The sequence below is a fragment of the Siniperca chuatsi genome, linkage group LG4 (assembly GCF_020085105.1).
Source record: "Siniperca chuatsi isolate FFG_IHB_CAS linkage group LG4, ASM2008510v1, whole genome shotgun sequence".
Taxonomy (NCBI): domain Eukaryota; kingdom Metazoa; phylum Chordata; class Actinopteri; order Centrarchiformes; family Sinipercidae; genus Siniperca; species Siniperca chuatsi.
Window position 1 is genome coordinate 6,258,784 of NC_058045.1, and position 17,022 is coordinate 6,275,805.

General features: G+C 40.1%; 2 protein-coding genes across 3 annotated transcripts in view; both read left to right on the plus strand.

The window, feature by feature from the left end:
* The window catches only part of pparab (peroxisome proliferator-activated receptor alpha b), a 33,506-nt gene extending 24,692 nt beyond the window's left edge, over nucleotides 1-8,814 (plus strand). The window contains exons 5-7 of the mRNA XM_044194385.1: nucleotides 365-564; nucleotides 4,051-4,504; nucleotides 4,750-8,814. Coding sequence (XP_044050320.1) covers nucleotides 365-564; nucleotides 4,051-4,504; nucleotides 4,750-4,994 — 899 coding nt within the window. The 3' untranslated portion in view covers nucleotides 4,995-8,814. The remainder of the gene's footprint in view (nucleotides 1-364; nucleotides 565-4,050; nucleotides 4,505-4,749) is intronic.
* Nucleotides 8,815-9,941: 1,127 nt separating this feature from the next.
* Nucleotides 9,942-15,450, plus strand: yars2 (tyrosyl-tRNA synthetase 2, mitochondrial). Of its 2 annotated transcripts, none has more exons than XM_044194384.1 (5): nucleotides 9,942-10,795; nucleotides 11,789-11,956; nucleotides 12,152-12,307; nucleotides 12,583-12,753; nucleotides 14,475-15,035. In XM_044194384.1, the coding sequence occupies exons 1-5, from the start codon at nucleotides 10,008-10,010 to the stop codon at nucleotides 14,542-14,544; spliced, it is 1,353 nt and encodes a 450-aa protein (XP_044050319.1). In that variant the 5' UTR covers nucleotides 9,942-10,007; the 3' UTR covers nucleotides 14,545-15,035. The 2 variants fall into 2 exon arrangements, with proteins under 2 accessions (XP_044050319.1, XP_044050318.1); XM_044194383.1 differs by lacking the exon at nucleotides 14,475-15,035 and adding an exon at nucleotides 15,055-15,450 and having other exon boundaries at nucleotides 9,948-10,795.
* The last annotated feature ends 1,572 nt before the right edge of the window (nucleotides 15,451-17,022 follow it).

A 17,022-nucleotide genomic window follows, 5' to 3' on the forward strand; every position in this document is an offset into this window, starting at 1 on the left:
ATTTTACTTAGTGGGATGTCTTTGTAGAGATATTGAAAATGATCCTTCCAGATGTCAGCATCTTGAATAAGTGATTATTGTGGTTTTGTGGAGCTTAAGCTGTTTTACATTTTCCAAAACTGGGTTTGTTTTAAAGCACTTTGTGTCCTCTCTTTGTCCTTATACAGTAGTTTTCTCTGTGTTTTATTGAATGGGCTGTTGCTATTCATAATAATATTTCATAATAATATTTAATATTTACATTGCATTTTTTGCCTGTCTGTAATATTTGTTGCACTGTACATTTAATCTGCGACTTGACATTTTTATACTGGCAAAATTCTGTAATCTTGGTCTGACTTTCTGTCTGCTTCGCTCTCTACAGCCATCCGTTTTGGTCGGATGCCCCAGTCAGAGAAGCTAAAGCTGAAGGCGGAGATGGTAACGGGGGACAGGGAGGTGGAAGACCCCCAGCTAGCTGACCAGAAGACGCTGGCCAGGCAGATTTATGAGGCCTACCTCAAGAACTTCAACATGAACAAGGCCAAGGCTCGAACCATTCTAACCGGCAAGACCAGCACCCCTGTACGTTGATTAAATTAATGGGTTGGTGAGTGAAAGGTGTTGCTTGTGTGTGGATTTCCTGTTCATGGCTCTTCTCATTACCAGTATTTCCTCACAGGTCAAGGTCATGTTGTCTTGCAACTTTTAATTTATTTCTTCCCCATTGGAATGATATTAACCTCCTTCTGAGCACATTCAAAATTTGCAGTCAAACTAATGTCTATTTATGATCTAGCAGCCGGTACCTCAGAGATTATGTGCTGCCAGCCAATGACAGAAATAACTTGCTCAATCAGTAATGCAACACACAAGCTGGACAAGGAAACATCTGTTTGCACCGAAACAATATAAAGAGCCAGTGTATGAGTCCATCACTTCTCCCTCCACCGCCTGTTTCCCCTCCATGCCTGTGCTCTTTTTATCACCCATCCCCAATCTCACCAAAAGCATTCCCTCGCAGCCTTGTTTCTTTCATTTTCTTTTCATCAGAAAAGCTGGGTCGACAAGGGGAGGGTCAGGGACTGCAGCCCAGAGTTGTTGTGAATTCCATGGATGGATGTGTGTAGGTGTGAAATAGGTCAAGAGGGACAGGTCAGTCAAAGTGCACATGCACTTTCAAACACAGACCTACCCCACTGCTTCTGGAGATCAAAGCTTCTAGATGGATAAGTGTCCATTTAGAGTCCAGAGGGAGTCTCTAGGGTTTGCAGCCACTGGAAAACAGTCAGTTAGAAATGCACATATTGTTTGATCCATGCTTGATTTTAGAGTTCATTCATGGTGTCACAGCAGTTTTATACAACGTGGAACTTCCCATGAAAGTCCTATTTTACCATTTGCCACAGCCCAGTGTACAAATGCTGACATGTTGCTAACTTTGATTCCGAGATGGTGTGTGAACAGTATAGTATGAAAGAACACCCTTCTAACATTGTTGCAGTATTTTAAGAATAATTTAAATAAATATTCATACTAGATATACTGTTTTGAAATGCTGAAGATACTGTACTGTTGCAAGAGGACAGTTGATAGAGAAAACATTCAACTTATTGTTTAAAAACTATCAAATGGTTAATTACCCTTGTAGAAAAAGTGGATCCTCCGTCATCAACTTATTTTGAAACCAGTTAATACCTGTACCTGAGTCAGAAACTTTCCATCAGGTTTGACTCATCAGACTCAACGTCTGGGTGGAATACTGAGCCATAATTCTGTCACTGTTGGCTCTACTTTGTGTGCAGTGAATGTTAGTTTTATCACCTGACTTAACTGGTTTTGCTGTGGTATGATTCATCTTAACAGTACATACAGTTTTCACTGGATGTCTGAAGTCCCTAAAAAACAAGCAGCTAAAGAAATGTCAAGCTGTTGCTGCTGCTCTGGTCTGAGCTGTACACTGGATATGGATACACCTGGGAATTTATTGGGAAATAAGAGTGAGATTTCCTTTTAGAAATTATAACTATTATCACTAGGGTTGTAACTAACAATTATTATCATTATTGATTATTCTGTCAATAGCTAATCCTTGTATTGAGTTCTATGAGAAAGTTCAGCATAGCAAATCATAACTGAGAAAAGCTATGTATTATTCTTATTTTTAGCCATGCTAACAGCAAGGCTCTCTGGATTTTGGTTACACTTTACTTGGATAGTCTGCCTACAGATGGTTTATAGAGTATCTGTAACATTTCAACAGCTTATTAGTTGAGATTCAACAATTCAGCTGTTTCACAAATAAAGGTTTAGTTAGGTTTAGGCACGAAAAACATCTTGGTGAGGGTATATTCATGAATTGTCACATATACTTTATTGCTAATCATCTACAGACAACAGCGAAACAGTTCAAATCCAAGTGAAGTTACCAAAATTTTAATATGTCTAATACTGTACTTTGATTTATGACCAAATACCTACAAAAAGAAATACATTGCTAACATGCTACACAAAGACAGTGACCATGGTAAACATTATAGCCTACCTGCTCAGACAGCATGTTAGCATTGTCATTGTAAGCGTGTTAGCATACTGACGTTAGCATTTAGCTCAAAGCATCATTGTGACTAAGTAGCTGTTAGCATGGCAGTAGATTCTTGTCTTGTTTTTGTTTTTTTGCTGTAGTCTTGTGGAGACATTGCAGTGTTTTTATCAGGCAGCTTCTGGAGCATATACAACATCATGATAAGGCTAAATAGATCCACTTTCTATTTCCCAAATGTGTTGTAGCAGTTAGTCAGATAAAGAGTAGTGCTATCAGTGTAGCACCCCTGACTCTGCTTTCAGTATAAACTGTATTAATATTTATAGAAAAAAATGGCCTACAAACCCCTTTGAGCATCCATAAGGGTGTGGCTGCAGGGTCAAGGAGAGTAATGTCATCATGGAAATGTTAAGAGTCAACAAGGACTGTGGGCTCTGTAGCTTTCTCTACCCACTGAAGTACCAAGGTCTCCTCTGAGGTTATGGTGACAATAAGATTATGATTGTGATCAATTCAGACAGAGAGCCCAAAAAGAGGCAAAGTATATCCATTAGAATACAACGTGCATGCGCACAAAGTGTTGTTTTGAGGCATTCTGAAATATTTCATTAACAAAATGTAGATTGTAGCATTATAAAATTTGGCATAAATCTTGTTCAGAAATACGTTGTTTGTTATATCAACTTATCATTTATTGTAAATGATCTGTTACAAGTTATCTGATAATCAAGTGTTGTGTTGACGTAGTACCACAAAATTAAACAGCTCTGTGTCATGTCCCACATACGTTCCCCTGCTACTCTAGCCCACATTTAGCACAGCATTCGTGAGTCAAAGCTGTGATATCATGTGCAGAAGCAGGTGTAGCTGCTCATCAGATGTTGGAACATGTCCACAGTGGGAATAGTGACACAGCTAAGAACACCTGTTAGCTAGAATCAATCGCTGCTACTATGAGCTTACACAGCTTCTTACCTTTAAGCAGTGTACCTCTAGAACATTTTTGACATTGTGTATACATCTTTTTATTATGAAGTGAGTATTTGTCAACTGGGCCATAGCTTCAAATGAATTCTCTTGTTATTTTTTTACATTTTGAGTTTGCCCTGGTGTAAGCCCTCTTTACTCTGACACTGCTTTACTTTCAACTGTGCTTATATTTCTAGAGAAATTAATTTCACTTCCAACCTCTGTTGATTGTTGAATGACATATGTCATATTTATATGGAGGTAGGGTCAAGGAGAGCAACTATGTCACCGTGGAAACATTCAAGTGCCAATAAGGGCTCTGGGCTTAGCCTCTCCTTTCAGTAAAGATTATGCATAAACACCATAGTCACTACAGTTTTTCACGAAGAGAGATTTGCTGATTCAGCTTTTTCCATATTTATGTAGTCAGGTCAGGTTTATTTATGTAGGCCAAAATCACAGTACACACTGTACTGACTGTGTTGCATTTCAATTGGAAACCCATTTTTAACCATACTTTACACATCACTCATAAGAGTTTGTAATTCTCTCCACAGCCTTTTGTCATCCATGACATGGAGACCCTCCAGCTGGCAGAGCAGACGCTGGTGTCAAAGATGGTCGGCTCAGCGGGAGCGCTGAAGGACAGGGAGGCAGAAGTTCGGATTTTCCACTGCTGCCAGTGCACGTCGGTGGAAACCGTCACCGAGCTCACAGAGTTTGCAAAGTCCGTCCCTGGGTTCTCGAGCCTGGACCTGAACGATCAGGTGACTCTTTTGAAATATGGCGTGTATGAGGCCCTCTTCGCCATGCTTGCCTCCAGTATGAACAAGGACGGGCTTCTTGTAGCGTACGGCTCAGGCTTCATCACCCGGGAATTCCTCAAGAGCCTGCGGCGGCCGTTCAGTGATATGATGGAGCCAAAGTTCCAGTTTGCAATGAAATTTAACGGGCTGGAGCTGGATGACAGTGACCTGGCTCTGTTTGTGGCCGCTATCATCTGTTGTGGAGGTGAGGATGCAGGAAAAATAACATTGTTTAAACAATTAATTTGCTGTATGGAATAGTATATCTTCTTTCTCTTTTGCTCTTTGAGGACTTTTGCTCTATCTCAAAACAAACACTTTCATATTACACAAATTGCAGAAATTGTGAAGGCACTCTGGTACTACTGTGCTATTGAATATTTTTATTCCAACAGGAGATTATGGTTAAGCCGTCTCACTCAGGTTTATTTTTGCTTCCTCTGTGATTAGACCGACCAGGCCTGGTGAATGTGGCGCACATCGAGAGAATGCAGGAGAGCATTGTGCAGGTGCTACAGCTCCATCTGCTGGCCAATCACCCTGACGACAATTTCCTCTTCCCCAAGCTGCTGCAGAAACTGGCTGACCTCCGGCAGTTAGTCACTGAGCATGCACAGCTGGTGCAGGAGATCAAAAAGACAGAGGACACCTCACTGCACCCACTCCTGCAGGAGATCTACAGAGACATGTACTGAGGGTTGTGGAGGAATAACCAGGAGAGGCACTCTACAAACCATCTCCATTTTTTTCAGGCACAGAAGAAAAAGAGTCCTCCATAAGCTATGTTGAACCACTTATATTCTAATGCAGCAAGAGTTAGCTTTGGCTTCTGGTCAACACAACAGGTCCTGTTGATTCTCTTGGTTTGACACAGTGCTCTCCACTCCATTGTGTGGACCTTCATAGGCAGAAAAGTCGTGTATGCAGAGATGTGATCTACTATTGATTGAGCCCCTATCTAGATACCAGTGTATGCAATATCTGACCAAACTGTTGGATAAAAACACTAAATGCTAATTTCAAGTCTTTGAGGTGACCTCCATGGTTATCCCTGTCCTGACCCTTAAAAAGCCCTATAAAATGAGGAAAGAAAGTGAACTTGATAGTTGCCACTCCAGCAGTGTGTTTGAAAGTAGATTTTTGTACTGATGTCAAAAAGCAAAGAGCCGTATACCTTCATATCTAACAACACCCAAATTACTTCAGTGGCAACAGCGACATTAAGACCGTAATGATACAGTTTTCAAGCAAGGCATCTTCTGCCAAATTGGCTGGTGATGGTTATCCATGCACCAGCCCTCCAGCATGTTTCTTTACCTTTTTATATCCAGAGACACAACTGTGCTGCCACCAGGCTCCTGAACATAATCATTTATTTGTACTGTAAGTCTTCTAAGCCATACTTTGTTTGTACTGGAAATTATCAATGTCTTTCATATGCTTTTCTCTTCCTAACAAGATAGCATCGAGACTTGGTATGGATTATCATCATGTAACACTCAACCACAAACTGTACAGGCAATAGTATTTTTACACTTCAGAATAAGGTAGCAAAAATAGGTTTTTCAAGACTGAAATGATCACAGGTACATATTCATTTTGTACATGCACCACAGAGCACATCTGAAGTACAAACACACCTGTGATATGTTAATATGACACTATTTTATACTGGGCCTCTGTTAAATGCCTTTTTCACAAAACACATGAACAGACGTTTGGCACTCCATCCTGTTTTGTGTCCTGGTATTCAAGGGCTAACACCGAGATAAACCGCATTACAGCCGTAATACAGGCAGACTTAAAGCAGATTTGCTAGAAATTCATTCATTTGTTTCTTAATTTCTCACTCAGTGAAGCCTTGTTCCTCAAAATTATATCTCATTATTTTTTTCTCTCTCAATTGGTAATGTTGTGTCTCGCCTTCTCCTGTCAGTCTTTCTGCTTTCTATTGTATTTCACCAGCTGTGTTTGGCCCTCATAACACATGCAGTTGATTAAGATTCAGGGGTCTTATGTGCACATAATTTATATGATGGCAAATGGCAATGGCAAACATTATTCTTTTTTTTTTTCATAGAAGAAAATCATAATGATATGGCCTCATAGATTAAACCAATACTTCGACAATTAGAAGTTTTCATCATCAGAAACTTGTCACTTTGGGTGACAGAACAAGGTTTCTGTTTTGCTCCTGTAGTTTCTCTAACATTGCCTGGTTCGCTTTTGACAAACTGTCAAAATCAAAAGACAAAGGCAAACCTATCCTTTAGATGTTTTTGTCCTCTAACTATGATGATAACGGTGCATGTGAAGAGGCCACTCCTGCATTTTGTTGTCATACTGCCTTTTGTAGAAAATGAACATGCTACACTGACGACCTACAGTAAGGCAATGATAAGGAAATGATGAAAGCATGCATGGCTGATGGGTAACATATATGTAAATCTGTGAGAGAATGCTTTTCCTCCATCTGCTTAACCAACCAAAATCTCCTAAAATCATGATGAATTTATTGAAATTCAGTCACAAGAAATGGACCTTGTGTTTATAATTACATCACATTGTATAAACAGAGTGTACTGTACATAGCTGAAATGATCACACTGACTGCTCGCTCCAACTTTGAACTCATGAGGTATACAAGGTACTAATGATGATCAACTTTTGTATTCCTCCGTTTGGTAAATACTTTTAAATGTTTGAAATTTTACAGTAAATGTAATTATGTACTGTATGTTCTTGTTGCTTAAATGCCACATACTTGTGTTTTAATTGAATTGGATGATATTTTTATACTAAAGTATATATGTATGACTAAATCAAATATTTGTTTATTTGAAATGGCACGACTGAAGAGTGCAGTGTAAATAGACTTAAGGGTAACAGGGCAACTGGTAATCTGAATATCCATAGATCTGAATCCCGCTGGGGACATTCCTTTTGTTAATAGCTATTTTTAGATAGAGAACCATCAATGCTGCAGAATGCATGCAGTTCAATTCAACTGTATTTCCTTTATCTGTTAAATTAAGCTCTTTTGATTTAAACTGACAGCACTCGTGGGCTGTGCAGGGCTGTACCAGCTCACAAGTTTGGGCAGTTGATTAAAACTGCACCGTTTTGAATACAGTGAAAACTACATTTATCATTTGAAAGCTACAGCTCAGCACTGATCATACAATACTGGTCTCCTCTTTTTATACTCTGTTCTCAGGTTGCACATAAAAAAAAAAATGGGTAATATACTGTATGCACAGAAATTCATCATTATCAGAAATCATCCATAGTTGCCTACTCTTGTTGAACAAACCAACCTGTATTTTTTTTTTTTTTTTTTTTTGGCACATCACATCTCTGTTGATTAAATAGAAAAACTGAATGCACTCATAATATGCTATCACATCACATGCTTTTACAGTAAAGAAGATGTGGTTATGAAAATGCAGTATATGCTGTTTTATAATCCTGTTTTTGTCACGCTTTTTGTCTGACTTTTCTCTCCTCACTCGCTGCTATATTGTACTAACTCACCAAACATTTCTTATGCCATGAGTAGATTACTGACCTTCAAGCTGCCTCTACTTACTTATTATATCTCCTGATAGAATGTCAACACAGCTCGGTTCTTCCCCTCGCAGATTCCTGGGACTTGGAGATCCCAGGTATGCTTCGGGATTAACCACAAATAATCTGTGCCTTAGTGTGTCCATGCCATAAAACACTAGAGATTCAGAAAAAGACTTGACTTGTGCACACACACACTTTTAGAATTGTAGTGCTGTTGGTGTTGTCCGCTACAATTGGCGGTGTGTGACACAATAGGGCCACGCAGAGGAAGTGATGTCTCAGAAGATTTAGGAAACTATCCTATGCACAGCAAGACAGAGGCTCAGAAGTGCTTCATTTTACCATACAGAACATTAACAATGAAATATTTGCTTTAAAAAGGACAGACTAAACACAAAATGGTTGGAACACTAGAGCCAGGCCCCTGAGGAGAAGTCATGTAAATTTGTGATGTCTGCTTACCCTTAGGAATGTCTGTTTTGTGTTGAATTGACAAGGGACTTTTTAACTTGTATCAGGGAAACCTAGTCTTCCTTTGTTGAACTAGCTCAGGACATAGAAAGATACTGTTCCTCCCTCTCTCTCTTTTTCTCTGTGGAATGAGTCTATAGTGCTCTGCCTTAGAGCACACGAACACCAACAACAATATTGATTAACAGGACCTTTAGTTTTATTTTCCAAATCTAACAGAAAAAAATGTTACCAGGGGGCAGCAGTCATAGGAATTAGGTTATTTGATTATTTTTTTTCTTGGATTTCATGGAGTTTCTTTTTGTGGCTATAGTGTCGTGCAAAGAGACAACAGAGACTGTCTTTGAATGTGTTAATGTGTACTGTGGCTTGGTAACAATACTGTAAATGTTTGATGATTGTATATCTAGTCATTTAAACAATTGAACAAGCTGACATTGAATGGATTTCAAAATAAAATGATTTTAAAATCCACCACATTTTGCATTTTGTTTGTTTGAATTTAAATGGACAAAACTAGAGTTAATATAACTCAATTTTATTAGTGATGACATTCACCCTCTTTTCCTCTAACACCTAAGCTAGGTGTCTATAGTTAAGATGTCTCTTTGCTAGATTAATGTTAAATTTTCACAAACAAAAATACATCTAGAAACATTCAAATGCGTACTTGTCTTTAGGCTGTAACTCTGGGCAGTCACTACACCGGACCGCATGCAAGTTCGCCATCTATTGGTCTACAGTCAAACCTGCAACTAAAATATATTGCCTTTGTACAATTGAGCAAACTATTAGGTGCACATACTGCATTTTACTTCACTGTCTATATACAGTACCTAGCTGTGATTTTTATAGTAAGCACATTAGGTCCACATGCATGAAGGCAGAAGTAATGATTCCATAGATACAAGCAAAAAGGGAACAAGGATTGTCATAATTCTATTACATTACGCTGTTATTATTTCAGTTGATGAGTAGTAAACATTTTTTTAACTTACAAAGGAGGGTAGAAATGAATGGCATAAAATAACATTTGCATGTGTGCAAAGGTAAGGCACTACAGCACTTAGAACAGGCACAGCTTAAGACCCGAAACAGACCTGCACTGACAGACCATATTGACTTAAACAGGAACATTTTAACATTTTTCTGTTTTGTATTGGATCAATAAAAAAAAAAACACCTTCACATTCAGGTTTAGGGTGTGCAGTGAAACTGTAGTGTAACTTATCTAAGATACAGAGAAATCATGCAAAAAATTTTGAACAAAATATTATTTAAAAAAAATTATACTTGAGGGATATGTTATGTGACTTATGTGACAATATTCACATAGATAGCCTATAGTTCTTTCAGTGCTGGAATACTGAGTGGCTCCAGATTTAAATTATTTGTTTATACATATCCAATGCAGAGAGAAATGGTGGCGTTGGTGCAGGGGGTCAATAGGGGCCCATGGCTCATTTTTGCGCCACGGCCCCCAAGTGGGTAAATCCGGCCATCTGCAGGAACTCAGGACAATTGACCACTTTGCTTTGTTGGTAATCCCCCCACCCCCTTCCCTTCTCTTAGAACCAGTGCACTAGAGGGCGCTCTGCTCCTAACAAACTATCCATGATCCTCAACTCCTCCTCCTCCTCCTCCTCGTTCTTGTCACTTTGTCCAACATGGCTGCGTCCATGGCGAGGACCTGCCGTTATGCATCGCGGCATGGATCCTGTATGCTGCCTAGGCGAACGGGTCTTTGCCTCACACTCAGGTCTAAGTTTCACATTTCTTCAACTGCACATAACGGACTGCTCTTTTCTCTAAATAAACGCGGTATTCTGAAGGACTCCTTCCCTGAAGACGCAGCGCAGGACCAGCTCCCTCGGTTGCTCCAGTCCGGTCCTCAGACTGTATATTGCGGCTTTGACCCCACGGCCGACAGCCTCCATGTGGGCAACTTGCTCGCTATCATCGGCCTGCTCCACTTCCGAAACGCCGGGCACCATGTCCTCGCTGTGCTCGGAGGGGCCACGGCACAAATCGGAGACCCGAGCGGCAAAACGAGCGAGAGGGAGCGGTTGTCCGCGGACACCGTGGAGGCGAGCACCCGCAGCATCCGGGAGAGCATCCAGAGGATCTTCACCAACCACGAACTGCACTTCCACGACAGTTCCCGTAAGCTGGGCACCGCCACTGTACTGAACAACCTGAGCTGGTACAAGGACTGGGGCGTGGTGGGGTTTCTGTCGGAGGCCGGAAGGCACTTCAGGATGGGCACCATGCTCAGCCGCCACAGCGTGCAGTCCAGGCTGAAGAGCGCAGACGGTATGAGCCTGACAGAGTTCACCTACCAGGTGTTCCAAGCTTATGACTTCTACCACCTGAACCAAATATACGGCTGCAAGATTCAGCTCGGGGGCACCGACCAGCTGGGCAATCTGATGTCTGGCCATGAGTTCATTCACAAGTAAATGTCCATCCTACTCGAAAAGAGCTCCGCAGGTTATTGTAGCGGCAATATCTCTTGTTTTGCATGGTGGGAGAGCTTTGTTCCAAACCTCGTTGAAAATCCTGTTCATTTAATATGTCACAGAACCTTGGTAATTGCATACACACCAAAAATGTGACTTTTACGGGTCTACTGTGACTTGTCAGAAGCCACTCTTAAATTCTGCACACCTATAACCTACCAAGCAGCAGTTTATTTTAGTAAAACGCATTACAAACAAAAAATCGACACAATTTATATTGATTCCTGCTTTGCGGACACCTGCCAAATTCTAGCCACCAAGGTGACCCTGTCTTAGGCCTTAGTGACACACTAAAAATCAATAATATCACCTAAATCTTCAGAAAAGCTCATAACTCACATTTTATAGCTTAGTGTAGTTATCAAACTGGAGGCAATCTGCTGTTAATCAGCAGAAGCTTATGATTTCTACCACCTGAACCAAATATAAGGCTGCAACATTCACCTTGGAGGCACCGACCAGCTGCGAGATGTTATGTCTGCTATGAGTTCATTCACAAGAGAAATGTCCTGTGACTATATAATCTGAATGTTTTTTTATATCGATACATCACTGATGGCACATGTATGCAAAATCCATTATTAAATAATCATATTGATGTTTAATAGAGTGAATGTGCTATTATGCAGATCAGACAAAATTCTTTGCACATGTAAAACATCTCCAGTATCTCATTTTGGTAGGTTTTAATTACAATTTGCTTGAAATCATGAATTTGAACAACACAATTTTGAAAACAATAACACAATATCATCATGTCATATCATCCCAGTTTGATTCCACTGAAAGCTGAATTATTGCCCCGCCTTACGATTAAGCATGCAAAAAGGCACCAGCAATTCATCCATGTGGACCATTCCACTCACAGGTTTTGAAATACCCACACCAGACATGCAACATTCGGTTAATAAATCCCGATTCCTCTGCAGAGTGAGCGGTGAGGAGGTGTACGGCCTGACCATCCCGCTGGTGACCAGCTCTGTCGGGGACAAGCTGGGGAAGACGGCAGGCAATGCAGTGTGGCTCAACAGAGACAAGACGTCTCCCTTTGAACTCTACCAGTTCTTTCTCAGGCAGCCTGACGCCAGTGTGGAAGGGTAGGTGAAGATGAAGTCTGATGATAGCTTTAGCTTACAAAGATAAGTTAACAGTGCACAATCTGAAAGCACCTGATAAATGGGTACGCCCATCACCTAATCTGGCTGGTTGAGGTAGGATCTAACACACTGTAAATGTGGGTATTCTGTGCACTGTGACAGGAGGCTGAGGTATATTGTGGGGTCTTTTGGCAGATACCTGAAGCTGTTCACCTTCCTGCCTCTGGCAGAGGTGGAGAGGCTGATGGAGCAGCAGAGAGAGGATCCAGGTAAACGCCTCGCACATAAACGGCTGGCTGCCGAGGTGACGAAACTGGTGCATGGAAAGGAGGGCCTCGAGAGTGCAAAGAGGTCAGAACATGCTGTGTGTGTGTGTGTGTGTTTGTACTGAATGTGGTATTTAATGCTCTTTTATTCAATGTCATTTTTCTTGATCATTTCTTACAGTTTTATACATGTTATTTTTTTATTTGGGTCACCCTATTAAATGCAGCAGGAAGTAATTGAGGAAGACACCAAATTCTTAACTCCACTAGCGTCGCTGTTCTGTAGCTGCCCATGACCTCTGACCTCCTTGCGGACGGGACAAAAGAGAAGAAAAGTCATATTTAATATGATCATTGCAGATGTACCAACGCGCTGTACCACAGCAGCGTGCAGGCCTTGGAGGAAATGAGTGACGAGGAGCTTCAGGAGCTCTTCAGGGAGGCTCCCTTCCATGAGCTGCTGTTGGAGCCGGGAACCACTGTGATAGACACCTGCCGCAGGGTCAACGCCATCCCAGAGGGACCCAAAGGGTAGGTTCCAGTCCTGCTTTTGTTAAATCCAATAGAGTTGCAAAGTGGGAAGAGCTATTTCGAACGCCCCTGGTTCCGAAAGTAAAATTCCCATTCATTTTCCCCTTAATCAGTGTTACATAATGCACAGTTGGAGCTTTTCTACGGCTTGGATCGGCATGGACCTCTCCCAGATCGTCAGTCCATAAGATTAAGAACTAAGGTTACAAGGAACGAAGGTACAAGCTTGTGCAAAGTTAAGTACACCTCGCAAGGTGCATTTTAGCAAGAAACCTCCAATCACAGAGCTTAAAATTTGGTCACGTTCTCAGAAACAAAGCTGAAATAATTGAAACCTGACATAAACCTATATGACTGTTACGGGACAGTTCTGTGTTTCTGCAATATGTTAAGCAGATTGCCAGTTTTTGTTGATTTGATTTAAATGGGAATACACAATGAAGAAAAACACTTCCAGAACCAGTGGCCCCTCTCACTTCGCAACTCTATTCTAGGGTTGACATTACCAGTAGTTTATAAGAAATTACTTCATTAAAAACTAGTGACGGGCGGATGAAGCCTTATGAAGCTTTCTTTCTATTTATGCCGAAAAAGATTTGAAGCTTCTGAATTTCAAGCTCAGCAAACACAGTGACATCTGGTGGCTTGTAAAACTTATAGCAGCCCTTCAAGACTCGATCACCTCGCAGATGTTAATAGTTATTGCTGCATTTAATATAGATGTTATTGTACAATATGTTACAGTAAAATAATTATGCATTGTCCAAAAAGCCTATAGATATAAAACATTTTTGCTGACACAAAATATGATGTGCCTTTTTGGTGTAGTTTAGTGCAGGTGCCACCGTGGGCTCATGTTTTTAAACTGACATTTCATGAGTCGCAGTGTGATGTGATTGGAGAGTGATATTCATTAAATTAGCCTATTACCTTTTTATTACATTATTACTTGGTAACAGGTGGAATTATTCTCATACTTAGTATGTCTTTGTAGTGTACAAAGCAATATTTCTCAATTATTCTCCTCTCTTCTTATCCCACTAATGTGCCGATCACATAGTTTTAGTTGCAAAACTGTCAGACTGAATGAAGCGCTTTCTGAAACACCAGTGGCATTAGAAGCTTCGGACGTCATCAGTCACGTTGTATTTTTCATTTGACGCGAGCTCAGGCACAATGTATAGAATCAGTGCGCCTCGCGGGAGTGAAACAAGCTTTGGAGCTTCGGTATCATCCGCCCATCTCTGTTGAAAACTAAATTACCACAGAGTGCCCACATGAATGTTAAACTGTTTATTTTTGAAGAAAGTGGTTCCAAAGAAAACAGTTCTGTGCATTATTAAGGTAAATGAGTCACCGTGTCAGATGTTGCTGTTGAAATACCTTTCACCTGCATTGCATTGGCGAGGCAGCACAAATCTTAACACCTGTGCAAAAAACACGATTTTATATGTAAATTAGTGTTTTTTGCTATTAGGACGAGCAGGCTCTTTAGAACATAACCAAATCCTGTTATTTGGTAATGCTAATAAGTTACTTTTAAGTGCATATTTGTGTAGAGCTGCAACTAATGATTATTCTCCATTACTGATTAATTAGTCATTTTTCTTTAGATTAACTGTTTCTATAAAAAGTCAGAAAATTATTTTAAAAATGTCCTTCACAGTGTTCCAGCAGCCTATAATGATGTCTTCAAATTGTTTGTTTTGTCCCTCCAACAGCACATACAAGCTGTATGATATAAAACAGAGAAGAGCAGCAAATCCTTACATGAGAAGCTGGAGCCGGTGAATGTTTGGCAGTTTGCGGTGATAAACAGCTCAAATGACGAATCAATTTGCCAAAATTATTGGCAATTCATTTTCTTTCCATGAAATAATCATGTATTACGTGACAATTTAGCAGTTCGATCTTTTTATATTGGTAAGTGTTCAATACATGGGGTATTGCATGCGGTATTGCAATGCATATTAAGTTGATAGAAAATTAATTGCCAACAGTTTCAGCGAATCAATTATTTATTTAAGCCATTTACTGTGTAGTGTGAGCACAGTACACCGTATAATCTGCCAGGTGTGTGATGATGCACTGCAGTTTTGATATTGGTTGGAATAAATTTTCATTTACATCCACACTTGAGTCAGATTGTAGGCTTTAGAATACAAGGTGTGTAAAGATGGATGACAAGTTTGCATGTTCATGATGTGTTTTGAAGCAATGCAAGGTAATGTTGTGACTATTTCAGACAAGTTATGGAGAGCAAACCCTGTACTAACTGACTGTTAAAATGTTTGTGTGCAGGTATCGAATGGTTTTGGAGGGAGCGGTGTGGATCAACCACAGGCGGACAGACAAACCAGAGCAGGTACTGATCCCCAAACTCCATATCCTATCGAATGGACTTACTTTGCTCAGAGTGGGCAAGAGGAACTTCTACATCATCAAGTGGCTCAGCCTCTGATGCTGTCTGCTCTCTTAAGGGACCAGTTTGACCTATGATGGACCTACTGGGAAGGTAGGCGACTACACCCCTGCAGGGTCAGTGAGGAGACGTGGATGGACTGATATTTTGGAACATACTGGGTTTTTGGCGTAGCCTAAACCCTTAGTGATTGCCTGTGGTTGTCATATAAATATGTATATGTACAGATGTGATGTTTATCTAAAGCTATGGTATTAAAAAGCATTTGATATAAAGATTGTTGCCTGCTGACTTTGTTCTGCTACAGAGGTCTTGCAAATTGAACACTAGGGGGCAGCAGTGTCCCAGCCATAATGATGGTGCTGCAGGCACCCACAGCTGCACCACATACCCTGCTGTGACCCCATAGGTTAATAATTGCTCACAGTAAAATTAAATTGCATCATTTCTTGCAAACGGGTCATGGTTCTATTTTAAGCAAATCGTGTTTCTTTCAATTTGATGTGAACATGAGGCCAGCATCTGTCTAAATGTTCCTGTTTCTTCTGTCTTAGTGGTGGAAGGTGTAAACTATACCAGAAAGAGAAGAACAGGGTTTTTAGATAAATTCCAAAATAAACTAATGTTGCTTGTTGATTATTTTTACAATCCATAAATTTTATATTTCCATTAGTAGAATATTTTTTCAATATTGGCATTAGATTTTTCCTTAAAGTACGTAAAGTACATACGTTTTTCACTGTGGTGTAAATAACTTTTTCGGACTTTCAGCACACAGGGCCCTTGTCTGTCATTCTTTGTTTTTTGTTTGTGGATTTTAGCTTTTTTGCATTTGCAGACTTCTCAGTGTGGAGATGTGCGTGGCTTTGTAGTCCTAATACATCTGGTCTTCTCTTTTTCTCCTGTGGGCCGGTGGAGATGAGGACAGGGTCTGGTGTGTGCTGACCTTGACTCACCCTCTCAGCTCCAGAGAACTGCTGGAAATACCATGTCATAAAGATACACAGTTCTCCAATTTGCAGAAATGTTTTTTGTATTTTTTTAGCAATAGCTGGATATTTTTTTTTTTTTTTTTACATTAAGTGGGTATACCTAATCTAGCAGAGGGCCCACACCTTGAAGCTCTAGCCTATGTATTTTCAAAAATGTCATCTCTTTTAAGGTGGAATTTTTATAAGCAATTCATTTTTAACAGCTTGTTTAAAAAAAACTGCCTCCACAACTTATTTTTCCAAATCTTACTGGCGATTGTTTTGGCAGCCGTTTGATTTTGTATTTGTATACAAATATATATTTTATTATTTTTATACCGGTATGTCTTTAAAATATATTTGGTTCAGGTAAAAAAAAAAACATGGCCTGTAGATGCAGGTAGTGCGGTCATTTAAAGCAAAGATTTGTAATGTCTCGAACTCTATCCTGAAGTTTAGGCTTGTTTTTTGCTTTTAGGATGCAGTTTTTCAAAATTGCATTATACATCCCTACCGGTTAATATTTAAATGTGTCAGCAGCTTTCATCACTAGCCAAAATAATCTGTTTTTCTAATCTGGCAGCTGAAATAGAAAACAAATGTCAACGTATGAGAACGTCATTTCTCATTGGACAAAAAATGAAATACAACATGTTTACTTTTAAAAAAAGGAAAAAGAAAAGAAAGGCTTTGTCAAACAGTAATCAAAGTAATCTTGTGTTGAAACTTTCTGAGGACATGCTAACAGTTTGCAATTTTCATTTTCAGTGTTTGTTTTCGTTGCCAAAGCAGTTTGAAGTTTGAAGAAAAACTTGGATTTGGTGGAATACACAGACGTGCTGGATGTTGCAAGCCTGCCCGCAACTAGCTGGTCCA

Excerpts from the sequence above, each read along its gene's own strand:
- yars2 (XM_044194383.1), top strand. The coding sequence starts at position 10,008 with ATGGCTGCGTCCATGGCGAGGACCTGCCGTTATGCATCGCGGCATGGA. Across the intron at positions 10,796-11,788 it reads GGCCATGAGTTCATTCACAA|AGTGAGCGGTGAGGAGGTGT; the intron begins GTAAATGTCCAT and ends ATTCCTCTGCAG. Across the intron at positions 11,957-12,151 it reads CCTGACGCCAGTGTGGAAGG|ATACCTGAAGCTGTTCACCT; the intron begins GTAGGTGAAGAT and ends GTCTTTTGGCAG.